A 13,965-nucleotide genomic window follows, 5' to 3' on the forward strand; every position below is an offset into this window, starting at 1 on the left:
GTTATAGTTACTCAGTTATATAGTTGTTGATTGCATATTCATTGATTGACGCTGTTATACGTCCCACGAACTCATTGTACCTATTCCGTTGTTGGAAGGAAAAAGAAGCTGAACAGTTGAAGAATTAGCCCCGTCCAAAGAAAAAAACGCCTGGTATAATACGCAAAACCGAGAAAACAACACTTCAGATATCGACTGACTTTTTCACGCCAATCACCAAGAGCAAAACAAAACCAACACAAAGAAGTAAACAAAACATAGACGCTTCAAATCAGAACCCAAGCCGCCCACCACTCATTGGTCGCGAGCTCCAAACCAAACCATGTCCTTTCCTACCAAAAAAGAATTAATGATGACAACAAGAAACCAAAAAAAAAACCAAGGCTGGAATATCATAGAAATAGCAAATGTAAAAAGAAAAGATGAACCAATGTCTATCTTGTGTGAGTATACACGACAAGGAGAAAAAATGCGATTCAACCGCAGAGCGACTCTCTAGCGACGTCTGTCAAAGAGTTAGTTACACTAATAATGTTGTAGTAGGGGGTTTCGAACATACCCGTATACATCGTCCTCACGTCGTCGGCTCTCAACGGTGGCGCGTCCACGCTTTGGGACTCTGAATGCTGACGACCGAGACTTCTTGGGCTCAAGTCTATCTTTGGGCCTGTACTCGATTCCAAGAATGGCTGCTTCCCATTCTTCCACGTCTTCGTCTTCGTCTGAATCGACATCGTAACCATGTCGTCTATAGTCACCGCGCGGTGTTAACGGACTACGGCTGCGATAGCGGGACTCTTCGGTATGACGACTGTTACTGTCCGAAAAGCTGTCTCTGCGCAAGGCACTAGTTGAATAGTTGGCCACTTGAGATGACTCACGGCGATTGCTCCGAGAGTCCTGGGGAGATTGATGGCTGCTGTGCAACCGTTGGCTTGAAGATGCCACACGACGCGTGCCTGATCCATGTGTCCGAGAACGTGCGGCAACAGGCGAACGTGACCTGCTTCTATCACGGTCTCTGCAAGTACGAGAAGATGAGCGTGGGGTGTGATCACCATCACTCGGGCATCTACCAGACGGAGGACGGTTTGGGATACTCAAGCTCTCATCACGAGTACGATCAACGGCATCCCTCTCGCGTCGGCTATCCGAAGTAAGATTCGATTTTCTCCAAGGCAGTGAAGTCTTGGACTGGAAAGAGACATCATCCTCGTCAATCTCGCCTTCGCTCTTATCGTCATCATCGGCAGTTTTGGGCATGACCAAGGTCGAAGCAATGGGGCTGGGCTCGGCAGATATCTCACCCTCCTCAATGTCGCTCGTGTTAGTGACAGTAGTAGGAGTTGTGATAGTCTCGACCTTCGTCTCAGGTCTCGGCTGTTTCTGGGGAGCCCCTCCCTTCTTCTTATGACCATGTTTCTTCCATGGTCTGTCGGTTGAGCCGTGCCCATGGGTAGAGTTCTGACTCTCACGCTCACGCTCACGGTTCCCGGCCCCATTCCAGGTTCCTTTGTTACCAAGAATAGAAGAAATGGGCGGCTTAAAGTTGGCCGGGGTGGATGAGACGTGGGTGTTGGAAGAAGCCGGCGGGGGCGGTTTAGCAGGCAGACCCGGGGGTTTCGCCGGGAGGCTTGAAGGAGCAGGGGGCAACGGCTTGGGGGATAACTTATTGTTGTGAGAGCGAGAGGGCATAGGGTTGACTTGCACTGGAGGAACATGGTAGTCCATGATCGCATGGCCCTGAGACAGCGTCCTCGGAGGGGCGTGTGGGGGCAGCGGCATTTGCGAGCCGTAAGGAGGGAAGGGAAAGGAAGAAGGAAGGTGAGAGGGGTACTGCGACGAGTATGGCGGGTGTTGGGCCGAGGTGTATGCGGCGGCGGTGCCGAGACTGTCCTGGCCGGACATGAGGTGGTGAGGAGCCATGGCTCCAGACGGGGGCGGAGAAACAAGAGAAAGAGGGCTGGTGAGAGCTAGGACAACAGGACACTCGGCCGGCGACGGATAACCAGCAGGTCTCGATCTCGGGTGACTTGCCGGTAGGCTAGCTCATGTTAGTTGCCGTAATAGGCAGTGGGGGAGAGGATGGGGATAAGGATAAGAGTGGTGGGAGGATGGAGGACAGGGCTTAGGGAGGAGGGATATGTGGATAAGCCATCGATCAAACAATAGGAATTAATCTGGTTGGGCTATAGGTGGGTGAGAAAGGTAGGCCTACCGGTATCTCGTATTCTTGAGGCACTGAAGGTCCCGGTGGCCAGAGAGCTGACGGTTGGCACACCAAGTGGAATTAGACGACGGGTTAGGCCGATAGGACATGGACATCAACCAAGATGCCCTGTTGTATGTTGTGGAGGGGAGGGGGTGGATGAGAGGGTGACTATAAGAGTATGAGATCAAGAGAGCGAAAAAGAGAGGCGTGGACGTGAGGCTGGAGCAGTAACAACAGCCTCGTCAACTCAAGGCCCGGCAGGGTGTGATGGGGGCTGGCGCTGGGACGGAGCGGTGCGGCGGCGGCAGGAATATGGATTCAGGGCCGGATTCTCGGGAGAGAAACGGAGAGAAAGAGTGATGAAGGGCAAAGAAGGCGCGGACGAGGAGGCGAAGACGCGACCGTGTGGCGAGGCAATTATGACCACGAGTCAGATGGAGAAGCGAAGCGCAAGGATCAATGAACGAATGAAGAACCAGACAGCGATCAGCCAAGCGATCAAATCAATCAATCCATCAATCAAATGGAGCAAAATAGAGCAAATAGAGCAAAGCAAGACAGTCCAGCAGATGCAGAGACAAGTCAGGTGTACAAATATAAAAGTCAGGTCAGGGTCGCAGCAGCAGTAGCAGACGACGAGGGTTGTGGCAGTAATGATGCAGCAAAAGAATGGTAAAAAGGCGGCAGAAACAGCCGGAGCAGAGCGGCGCGGCGATCGGAAGATTTTCGGACCGGCGGAGGATTGATTGATTGATTCTTTATTTACCTGTCTACTCGCGAGGGACCGGCGGAGGATTGATTGATTGATTCTTTATTTACCTGTCTACTCGCGAGGGACCGGCGGAGGATGATGAAGGGCGGCGCGTTGATGAAAATCGGACGCAGGCGGAGATGGGTGGAAAACAGGAAGATGGATGCTGGATGCTGGAAGACGAGGCAGAGACACAGAAAAAGAGAGAGAAGTGGCAGGGGGGACGGCCAGCGAGAGGATTTGGGCTGGCTCGTGCGAGGTAAGACGTGCACTGTGGAAGGACTGTGTGGGGTATGCCGCTTTGGGTCTACGGCTCCACCGCGCAGACCCTAGGGTTATGGTTGTGTCTCTGAACATCACGGCATTGGAAAATGCGCCAGGCCACGGCAGGGCGAGACAGCCGAGAGGAGAGGCCATAAGCCCGGCGAGCAGTCTGGACGTGCAAATGTAGACGTATCGTGTGTGCCGCCGCCTTGGGCAGAGGCTACCGGCCGGGGATCTACAGCGCGGTGAACCGCCCGTCCAGGCTGGCAGCCCAACGCGGCCCCGCCTCGTGCGCCCCAGGCTACAGGCCGAAGCGATACTTGTAACTTGTACAATCACCATACCACCTCTGGCCCGCTCAGCTTCTCTACCGACGATTGGCCACCTACTTGCACCCTGGTCTGCGGCGCTGTCAGTCCGGCTGCTTCTCTCTGCAGCCACGCTTCTCTCGGTCCCTCCGTCCCGCTGCTTCTCGGTGTTCTCTGCGTCGTCTCTGCCGTCTGAGCCCTACCATTCCTTGTCGATAATCATGTCGCTTCTTGCTCTGCACTCCCCACCAAAATCACGTCCGCATCCGCATCCGCATCCGCAACCGCAACCGCAACCGCAACCGCATCCGCATCCGCAAACCCTCCGCCATCGCCATCTTCCGCTCCCCGATTTCTACGACGCCCACAGCTGCTGCCGCCGTCGCTTGTGATTGCTGGCCTTTTCTTTTTGCTTTTTTTTCTTCGCTTCCACGACTACGCTTTTTCTGCTGCTCACTCGCCTGTCTGGCCCGCCTCAACCACGCCGGCTGCCCTCCACGATCCCTTCCATACCCCCCCGCCTTCTCTACTCTCGCCCGTCATCCGCGCCCTTCACTCTCCCTTTCGCGCTCTCTTGTTGAAGCCTCCCTCTACGGGAGCAATTCCCCTCACAACCACAATGCCCGGTCTTCCCAGTGAGTTGTCCCGCTCGTCGCCCTGGCTTCGACCCTTCCGCCTCTGTCTTGCATTTGCTGACCTCTTCTGTCTTCCCCTCCCAGCTTCCATCGACCTCGACGAGTGCATAGCTCGCCTCTATAAAAAAGAGCTCCTGGCCGAGTCGGTAGTCGAAGCGATATGCTCCAAGACAAAGGAGTTGCTCATGCGCGAGAGCAATGTGGTCCATGTCAAAGCCCCCATCACAGTGGTGGGGGATATCCACGGCCAGTTCTACGACCTAATTGAGATTTTCAAGATTGGCGGCTACTGCCCAGACACAAATTACCTATTTCTCGGTACGACCCTAGACACGCGTCCATTTACCGGCCTCACTACGCCCCACGCACACAGCTAACCGCTTCTTCTCTCTTCCAGGCGACTATGTCGACCGCGGCATGTTCAGCGTCGAGACCATCTCGTTATTAGTATGTCTCAAGCTTCGCTACCCGAACCGAGTCCACCTGATCCGGGGCAATCACGAGTCCCGCGGAGTCACACAGTCCTACGGCTTCTACACAGAGTGTGCGCGGAAGTACGGCAACGCCAGCGTATGGAACTACTTTACCGACATGTTTGACTACCTGACGCTCAGCGTTGTCATTGACAACCAAATCTTTTGCGTCCACGGCGGCCTGTCGCCGTCCATCCACTCCATCGACCAGATCAAAGTCATCGACCGCTTCCGCGAGATCCCGCACGAGGGGCCCATGGCCGACCTGGTGTGGTCGGACCCGGATGCCGAAAAGGACGAGTTCTCGCTGTCGCCCCGCGGCGCCGGCTATACGTTTGGCGGCCAGGTGGTACGCAAGTTCCTGGCCGTCAATGGCATGTCGCACATTCTGCGCGCCCACCAGCTGTGCCAGGAAGGCTACCAGGTGCTGTACGAAGACCGGCTCAGCACCGTGTGGAGTGCACCCAATTACTGCTACCGCTGCGGCAACATGGCCAGCGTGCTCGAGGTCAAGGACAATGGCGAGCGCTTCTTCAATGTCTTTGCAGCAGCGCCCGAGAACGACATGCATCGCGATTTACAGAGCGCAAACGTGGGGAACAAAGGGCCCGAGGCGCTACCTGATTACTTTCTATGATACACACGACATGCCATTTCTTTTTGCTATTCTTTCTACATTCGCAGGTGCATGTAGTGTTTGGACAGGCTCAAATGGTGGAGGATTAGGTTGGTAGCAAGGGCCCAATACATATGACACGAGTCTGGGTTCGCTTGTGTGTCGTTGTGCAGACACGGTTTGTAGTATAACTAACTAATACATAACTACATGCATAGTTACTTGTGCATAGTGCGGGGTTCATTCATGACTGAGAAAAACTCGAGTTTCACACGTGTTAGAGTCTCGTGGAGATAGATGTCCACACACAAAGAGAGAGAAAACGACTAGACCAACAACAGGCGCAATATAGCTCTTCAAGAGATATATACGCCTACATATATATTGACAGATGGCGACTGAAGAAGAAAAAAAGAACGCAGTAATAAATTGAAGAAAGAAAAGTTCAAAAAAGAGGGGTATTAACGATGTGAAAGAAGGTCAAGGAGCTTGGAAAATGAGACATCACAAAAAGACGAGCAGAGCAGGCTCAAGACCACAATGCAGGAGAACAGCAGAAGCCACGAACCCCTTTTGCTGGGGCGCGTGGCGATTCTTTTTTGCTGGGCCAGACTCTGTTTCTCGGTCTCTCTCTCTGCTGCCATTTTCCCTTTTCGTTTACCAGTCCTTGGCAATGTCAAAGCTCCATTCAAACTCCAGGTGCTTCTTCTTGTCGTCGTCGACAAAGGATGAAATGGCATTGTAGTGGCCACGCGCAATCATGCCGCTGGGGGCCTCCTCGCTCTGGACTGTAGAATCTGTTAGCACGGGAGAGTCGTCGGGTTCGGTGTTGGAGCGGATACATACAGCGCTTGACGTAGGTGGGCTGCTTGTCGGTGTTGGGAGCATAGGAACCCTAAGAGACAGTGTTAGTTGGCGTCTCTAACGTTGTATCACACGTCAAGCTGGACTGCTAAAAGCACAGCCAAAAGCACAACGTACAATCATCTCTGAGTCCTTGGAAACACGGATGCCCTTGCGCTTGACCACCTGGACGTAATGCAGACCGCTGAGGATCTCGTGCTGCACCTTGAAGCTGGCAACCATGGTGAACTTGACACCCTCCTTGATCTTGAACGGCTTGTCCTTCAGAGTAGCTTCGCTGCCGGGCGTGGAGAGATCGATGGTGACGGGGGGCTGACCCTCGGACTCCATGGACAGCGACAGGATAATGCAGACACGCGGGTCTTTGGGGTCGGACAGATCCTTGCCGTCGCCGAGGCCGAGGGATTGCTTGTAGCGCTGGAGGGACTCGTCATTGGCGTCTGCGGGGGAGAGAGGGCCGGGCCGGGCGGGTCAGCATGTGTCTGGCGGGCGGAGGGGCAGTAAGGGAGGGGGAACAATAGGCTGGGCGAGCTCGTAAGAGCCCATGAGCCTGGCCCGAAGCCTGGCGGGGGGGGGGGAGATTAGCTTACCCATCTGCTGATAGGCAGCCAGAGACTGCTTGGGCTGGCTGAGCTGGTAGCCCTCGGTGCCCTCAGGCATCGTCTCGTCTTCGTGGGAGGCCATTTTTAAATTCGGTGGTGGTGATGAGGGGAGAGATGAAGTAAAAGATGAGAGACAAAGTGATAAGGGTCGGAGACGGAGATGTACTAGCGGGAGCTGTGCTTGTGTACTTGTACTTCTATGTACCGTACTTATAGGAAAAAAAAAAGGGGGGAAGACTCAGAAACTCGGCAATAAAAACCACTGACACAAGGCCAAAAAAATGCAAAAGGCTGAGCTGGCGTCTGGAGAGGAGGAGCTCAAGAACAGGAGCTCAGGAAGAGCTCAGGAAGAGGAGGAAGCGGGATGGATGGACTCGATCTATGGCAGCCTTGCATGCAGCCAAGCAGCAGAGTCGATTATGTCCTTGTACAAGCCTTGTGATGCGGTGCTACAGCAGCAGATGCGGGCTTTTCCCTTTGTTTCCCTGGTGCGCGATGCAGAGCTTGATGGAGGGGCAGGCCAAGCTTTGATGTGGTGTGGTGTTGCAGACAAAGGAGGATCTCGTATAAAAAGACACAGGCACAGGCACAGACACAGGGCAGCAAGGCCTAGAGTTAGTTGGGCCACAGGGTGTGGGCGGGTGCTATAGCACAAGCTACAGGGTGCGCACTTTTCTTTGCTTCTTGTTTCTTCTTGGCTGGCGGCGGGTGAGGGGTCGATCGCCGGCTGTTTGGGCCGATGTTTGATGTTCCTCTGGCTCTTGAGTTTGGGCTCACAACTCACAGCCAAGCCTGCATTGATCTGGGGTCAGAGATCCAGCAGTCAGGCTTGGCCAGAATAGACCAGGCTAGCCTAGACTCACGCCAAACTGCGGGCTGCCTGAAGGAGAAGATCCATGGGCCTGCGGCGTCTGGACTGGATCGGAGGAGAAGCTTATTTGTGCTAGTTGAAACATGGATGTGACGGTGGCGGAAGTTGGTTGGGGTATGTGACGTTATAAGGGTTAATGAGAATGAGATGCCAGAGCCAGCCTTTTAGCCTTGGTATGTAGCCTTGCAGGAGGTAGTTGCCTCATGTAGCCTGACAGCCAGCCTTGCTCCTGCCTGATTGAGATCCGGCTAAAACTCGGGTCCTGTTCTCGCACAAAAATGTACAATTGACTGAATAAAAACACAATTATACTTGTCTGCAAACATCCATAACTACACAGCTACATAACTACATGTATGTATGCACATCAGCGCATATGGCGAACTTGGAGTGTGCACAAGTCCAGGCTCAGTGCACAAAACGGCACAAGCCAAGTAGCACAAACTCCTGTGCATGCATATTTCGCACACGGGCGGCCAGCTTCTGGTCTCGTCGCCACTGGCAACGCATATTGGGTCCCCACCAGAAACAACGTGCCCCAGGGACAAGGAACGTACGTGAACGCTGTTCTATTTTTTGTTGTCTCAGTTCCTGACTTGGCTTGAAAGGTCTCCCCAGTCAAAACCAAATAAGAGAGGATCCAGTAGTATTGGCATCTCTTAATTCCAGGATATGGTGTTGGGGCGAGAGCAAGAGACCCCTTCACTTGTGTTGAGTGCCTGTAGTGCCAGTGCTACTCGTACCAATAGTGTTCATTATGCATGTATTCTCTGCGCGTCTGTGAGACAGCGTTCGCATATCTGGAGATGCTGTGGCTTCTTATAGCAAGCTGCTCTTATAGACATCGACGTCACCATGCCTGCAGACCAAACAGGCCGTGAAGATAATCGAGGATTCTGACACCGATTTATCAATCGCTTTTCTTCAGGTGACACTCTAGGGTTGAGGGTTGGTTGGGGTTGGCTGGTTTCTCCAAGTTCTGCACTCTGTGCTTCGCGTTTTCACGCGTCGCCCGAAAAAAGAAAGGAACGTCGCAGGTTACTTGCTCTATATGCCGAGATGTACCGATCCTAACAGACTATGGGGCTTCGTAGCGAGCCGTAGCAGCGTGACTGACCAGACTAGCCAATAAGAAGCCGGCCTGGTGCTGTAAAATTGGCACGTTGAAGCCTGAACAGCTGGACGACTGTTAGCGCAGTACTTGCAGTTTGTGCTCTCCGCAAACTCTGTTTTATGCTTTGTGCTTTGTGTAGCTACTTTGCACATCTCCAGATCCCCGGCGTCAGGTGAGTCTTTTTTTTCTTCCCCTCTCTCACATCTCTTTTGAAGCTATCACCAATCCATCATCACCAAAAAGTCCCCCCAAGCCGCCCTTGGACAATTCCTCTCTGCATTTCTCAGGCTCCATCTTCATTGTTCCTGACGAGAGGCCCGTTATTCCTCCGCTCCGCTGAATTACCCCTGGACACGTCCCCCGCAACCACAACATCACGGCAACGCCAACAAAATCCACAGAGGCCATCCGTCGCTCTCCAGCAAGGCGCGCCCCCATCACACAAGCCCACACGCCCACCCGCTTCACTTCGGTTCACTTTAGCTGGCTCAACTTGTGCCGCCGTCTAATTTAGAACTGCCCTTCTTGCACAAATCAAAGGCCCTGTTTCTTAGTCCCCGTTGTTATTAGCTGGGGCCCGTGTCCAGGCCTGGATAATCCTGTTCTGGCTGTTCCTGTTTTGTTTTCTCCAGCGCAATCTAATCAATTCCTGACTCTATTTTTTCCCTCCATCTCTTCGTCTGCCCTCCCTCGCGTTGCACTTTTTTCTTTTCTTTCCTCTTCTATTTTTTCTTGCTGGTACGGACCCTGAACTACTTCCCCCTTACGTGACTCGCGTTGTCCTGGTGCAAAAAAAGAGACGCCCTGCACCTGTCTGTTTTTTTTCCTGTCCACATCTAACTCTAGATTTGATTCTTTTGTGCAGAACTTTGCGACGTGCACTTTTCTCAGCATCGTCCCTGCCGAGAACCTCCGCCGAACAGTAATCGTCGCTGCTATTTTTGATTATAGCGCCCGCCTTGTTTGGTCACGACGTGCGAAACACGCCACCTCGGGGTTTCTTCTTGAATCTTGAATATCGACCGTGCAACTCCATCGCGATAGTTCTTTCATCACACGCGCCAGTATCTTCCCGTACCAACCGCTAAAATGGAATCGCCCGTTTCTTCTTCCACCTTTAACTCTCCGGCTCCCGGTGCCGTGCGTCGCCTGCCGAAGCGCACCAACCCTCTCATGACCGAGGATGTTCCCTTCCGTATGTGCCACGACAATCTTGCCCGCACCTGAATTGTCTCTCGTCGCATACCACGACTTGCGCGCAGTTTCACGGTCGCAATGCTGCACGTTGGGATAATTAACTAACCGTTATCTCTTGTCTAGATGCCGAACTGGTCAGCCGTCGCCGACTGGGCCAGACAAAGCTGACTTCTAAGATGGTTGGTACTGCCCAGAACGCACCCCTCGGCTACTTTGACTACGTTCATCTCCGTGCGCCACTCCCCAAGGGAATTGTTTCTGGTATTTTCAAGTCTTCCCCCAGCAGTTACTTCCTGATGCGCCGCAGTCATGACGGCTACATCTCCGCTACTGGCATGTTCAAGGCTGCTTTCCCCTGGGCCGAAGCCATTGAGGAAGAAGATGAGCGCAACTGGATCAAGAGCCAGCCCACCACCAGCCCGGAGGAGACTGCTGGAAATGTCTGGATTCCTCCAGCACAGGCAATGGAAATTGCCACCGAATACAAGATCCAGGCTTGGATATCCGCCCTCTTGGATCCTACTCCTATTTCTGTTTCTATCCCCAGTGACGGCTCGCCTGCCAAAAAGATTACTGCGCCCCCCAAATTCGATACCGCGCCTGTTCTTGTTCCTCCCACGCCTACTTCTCTCGCGCGTACTCGTAGTCGCCGCTCTTGCAGTCCGGTCAAGGCTACTGCAACTCCCGCTAAGCGCACTATTGCATCTCCGAGAAAGAGAACTACTCGGAAGGCTCCTTCTGTCGAACCTAACGCAGAGGAAGAGACCGCCCGGACCAAAGAGCCCATTGCCTCGCCCAGGAAGAGATCAACCCGCAAGGCTGCCTCTGTCGAGCCCAACGCCGAAGAAGAATCTGCCCCTGTCAAGGAGGTTAAGACCCGTAGAAGAGTTACCCGCAAGAGCACCAAAGAGCCCTCAGTTGCCCCAGAGGAGACTATCCCGGAAGAGCCCACTCCTAAAGAGCCCATTCCCGAAGAGCCTGTGCAAGTTGAAACATCTGCTCCTGAAGTAAAGGATGAACAGACCCTCCCTACGCCTGTCATGTCATTCAACACTGCTGAGCCTCCGTCTGCCGATGATACCCGTCGCATGATTGAGGAGGCTAGACAAATGGTCGAGGCCTCCAAAGCTTCCCTCGCCACTACCGAAACTGCTGAGGCTGCCGAAACCGCGGGGGCGCAGGAAGACAATGACAATGAGACTCGCAAGACAAAGCGCAAGGCCAACGAGATTTCTGTCGAGAAGGCGTCGGCCACTGAGGATGTCAACATGGAGGGTGCGCCCGAAACCCAGGCCGACGACGAAGAGGAGCAGGAACGCATAGCAAAGAAGGTCAAGACTGAGGCCGCCGAGCGGAAAAAGATTGTGCGCCGTCGTGCGTTCTGGGGATTATCAGCCACCGTGGCAGTTGGGTACGTACATTTTTACTTGCAGTATTGCGGCTAAACTCTTGCTAACTCTTTTGTGTAGTGCCATGGTTCCCTTTATCATGAACGTCTTCTGAGCGTCCATCTCGGTTGGCGTTTATTTCTTCAACTTACCCTTGTACTTTTGTTTCCTGCTTCTGAATTCCCGGGTTTGTTATCTTCTCTTCTATCGACCTTAAAGGTTGCGGTGGGTTCTTCTGGTGTTTTTGAACGGTTATCACATCTTTTCACCCCTTGTTTTTTGCCATTGGTTCTCGTTTTTTGCTTTCAACCCCCTGGACATACCGTTTGGATGGTCTTGTGGCCCGTTTTCTCGTGGCCGCGATACCTTGTATTTCCACTGTACTCTCCTGCCTTTCTTCAAGTTCCTCATTTGCTCCTGCTCTGGTATACTTGAGCTCTTCGTTGCCTTCTTCTTAACCATATTTGCGTTGCCTTTTTGTCCCCATCATGCCCCTTGCTTTTGCCTCTCACATCTTCTCGTCCGCGTTTTGTGTTTTGTTTTTTTGGTTTTTCTTGCACGTTCCATACCCCAAGTCTTTTCTACTCATTCTAGTCCGTGGCCTTTGTCGCCACGACGTCTCTTTCCTTACACTCTAATAACGTGCAGTGACGAACTTGGCCCGTCTACAGACCCCTTTTTTGTTCTTCTGTCACTCGATCTAAAGTACACACAGTTTCTCTAGTCTCGGGTACCAAAACACCGGAGAGACCTCCATTTTTCAATATTTCACTTGAACATCACCCTGCCTAACCTCAATTTCTCTCTCCCTTGGCCACGCTCTTGTTATCCTCACTCTTACGTTCATCATGCGGGAGGATTCATGTGTTTCTTTTAATCGTCTAATCATCGGGCTGGACTACAGCACAGCACCGACAAAGCTTTATGACTCTATTCTGTATTACATTAATTGTTGAAAACGCCATGATCGTAGCCCGGCTTCTCTGTAAATGTAACGCAAGAACTTTCTTTGTACGACTTCCCGTGCATGGGAATCAACGAACGACTAACACTAACCCTAATCTAACCCTCAAACTCTGCTTAACTGCTAAAACAAGACATTTGGAGAAAGACGACCGACCACTGGCTACAACGCTCTCACCAGGCGTCACATGAGACGACGACATGACGGAAGTTGGAGACGCCCACGTGAACACAGGCCGCAGACCGGGCGGAAGGCGGGAGGAGTCTCGCTTTGGCTGTGCGTGGTGATCTTACGCCATCGAAGATACTCGTGATCCTCGGCCCCATCACAACGCCTCTGCTTCAACATGTTTACACGACTCGCTCTCAAAGCACCTGCTTCTGCTGCTCTGCACAGCCGACAGGTGCGTTGGATCTCCAGGTCGTCTGCCCGTCTAGCAAACTATGGCTTCATCGGTCTGGGCCAGATGGTATGTCGATATCACATTGCCTGGATCTGTGGTGTTCTCCCGGCGAGGCATGCTGCCGGTGTGCTGTGCCCACGGGCTAATTCCCTGCTGACTTTGTCTCATAGGGCTTCCAGATGGCTCGGAATCTGCAGAGCAAACTGTCGGCCAGCGATAATCTGGCTGTGTTCGATGTGAACGCCAGTGCCACGCAGACGTTCTGCGAGGGAGTAGACACACAATCTCCCGTCGGAGGCGCCACCACCAGAGTCGCTGCTAGTGTCTTTGATGCTGCCAAAGATGCTGTAAGATTTGTAGACTTGCTTATATAGCGTCCCTGGGTATCAGCACGCTGATGGCCCCCTACTGACACACCTGCGCAGGACGTAGTTATCACTGTGCTCCCGGAGCCCGCACATGTCTCCGCCGTCTTCGACCAGATCTTGACCCCGGCACTGCCTGCGCGCAACCGCACCTTCATTGACTGCTCAACCATCGATCCAACAACCTCACAGCACATCAGCGCCCGCGTGGCCACCCACTCATCTAGCGCCACGCCCGACAACGCCTCCGTGTTCGTCGACGCGCCTATGTCCGGCGGCGTCATTGGCGCGACCGCCGGCACACTGACCTTCATGCTCGGCGGGACGCCAGCCGGCGCGAGCGCCGCCGCCCCCGCGCTGCGCCTGATGGGCGCGCACCTTGAGCACTGCGGCCCCGCCGGCGCCGGGCTTGCCGCCAAACTGGCCAACAACTACGTGCTGGCGGTAGCCAACATCGCGACGGCCGAGGCCATGAACCTGGGCGTGCGCTGGGGCCTGGACGCGCGTGTGCTCGCGCGCGTGCTGGCCGCCAGCACCGGCCGCTGCTGGCCCGTCCAGGTCAACAACCCTGTGCCAGGCGTCGTGGACGGCGCGCCGGCTGGCCGCGACTACCGCGGCGGGTTTGGCCTGCGCCTGATGGCCAAGGATGTGCGGCTGGCCGCGACGGCGGCCCGTGATCGCGGCGTGCGCATGGAACTGGTTGCGAGCGTGCGGCGGGTGTATGAGGAGGCGGAGAAGGATGAGAGGTGTGCGGGTAGAGACTTTTCTGTCGTGTATCGGTGGTTGGACGGAGAGGAGCGAAAGTGACCATGGTGGACATGGTGTTGTATTACGGGAAGAAGGGCTGGTTCATAATGCGTGTGTTTAATAAGAATGTAACTATGTGTATACATGTACATGTAAATCCGGCACGGAGCGGGGCGCAAATACATTGACTA

The 13,965-nt window shown here is 53.8% G+C and overlaps 5 protein-coding genes across 5 annotated transcripts; 3 read left to right on the top strand and 2 right to left on the bottom strand.

Annotated features, from left to right (window-relative positions):
* Positions 1–525: 525 nt before the first annotated feature.
* On the bottom strand, positions 526–2,325 carry BROUX77_006677 (uncharacterized protein; the record flags this gene model as incomplete). The annotated part of the gene is made up of 2 exons (XM_073751688.1): positions 526–2,044; positions 2,219–2,325. The coding sequence occupies 2 exons, from the start codon at positions 2,323–2,325 to the stop codon at positions 526–528; spliced, it is 1,626 nt and encodes a 541-aa protein (XP_073602824.1).
* A 1,829-nt stretch (positions 2,326–4,154) lies between these two features.
* Positions 4,155–5,280, top strand: BROUX77_006678 (uncharacterized protein; the record flags this gene model as incomplete). The annotated part of the gene is made up of 3 exons (XM_073751689.1): positions 4,155–4,170; positions 4,255–4,488; positions 4,568–5,280. The coding sequence occupies 3 exons, from the start codon at positions 4,155–4,157 to the stop codon at positions 5,278–5,280; spliced, it is 963 nt and encodes a 320-aa protein (XP_073602825.1).
* A 636-nt stretch (positions 5,281–5,916) lies between these two features.
* On the bottom strand, positions 5,917–6,807 carry BROUX77_006679 (uncharacterized protein; the record flags this gene model as incomplete). Its single annotated transcript, XM_073751690.1, has 4 exons — positions 5,917–6,047; positions 6,106–6,154; positions 6,241–6,563; positions 6,714–6,807. The coding sequence occupies 4 exons, from the start codon at positions 6,805–6,807 to the stop codon at positions 5,917–5,919; spliced, it is 597 nt and encodes a 198-aa protein (XP_073602826.1).
* A 2,992-nt stretch (positions 6,808–9,799) lies between these two features.
* On the top strand, positions 9,800–11,410 carry BROUX77_006680 (uncharacterized protein; the record flags this gene model as incomplete). The annotated part of the gene is made up of 3 exons (XM_073751691.1): positions 9,800–9,905; positions 10,031–11,318; positions 11,377–11,410. The coding sequence occupies 3 exons, from the start codon at positions 9,800–9,802 to the stop codon at positions 11,408–11,410; spliced, it is 1,428 nt and encodes a 475-aa protein (XP_073602827.1).
* Positions 11,411–12,605: 1,195 nt separating this feature from the next.
* On the top strand, positions 12,606–13,834 carry BROUX77_006681 (uncharacterized protein; the record flags this gene model as incomplete). Its single annotated transcript, XM_073751692.1, has 3 exons — positions 12,606–12,728; positions 12,833–13,009; positions 13,088–13,834. 3 exons carry the CDS (start codon positions 12,606–12,608, stop codon positions 13,832–13,834), a joined length of 1,047 nt encoding a protein of 348 aa, XP_073602828.1.
* Between the last annotated feature and the right edge of the window lie 131 nt (positions 13,835–13,965).

The sequence above is a fragment of the Berkeleyomyces rouxiae genome (assembly GCF_048999995.1).
Source record: "Berkeleyomyces rouxiae strain 22BRR77 chromosome Unknown BrBRR77_ptg000009l, whole genome shotgun sequence".
In the NCBI taxonomy this organism is placed as follows: Eukaryota; Fungi; Ascomycota; class Sordariomycetes; order Microascales; family Ceratocystidaceae; genus Berkeleyomyces; species Berkeleyomyces rouxiae.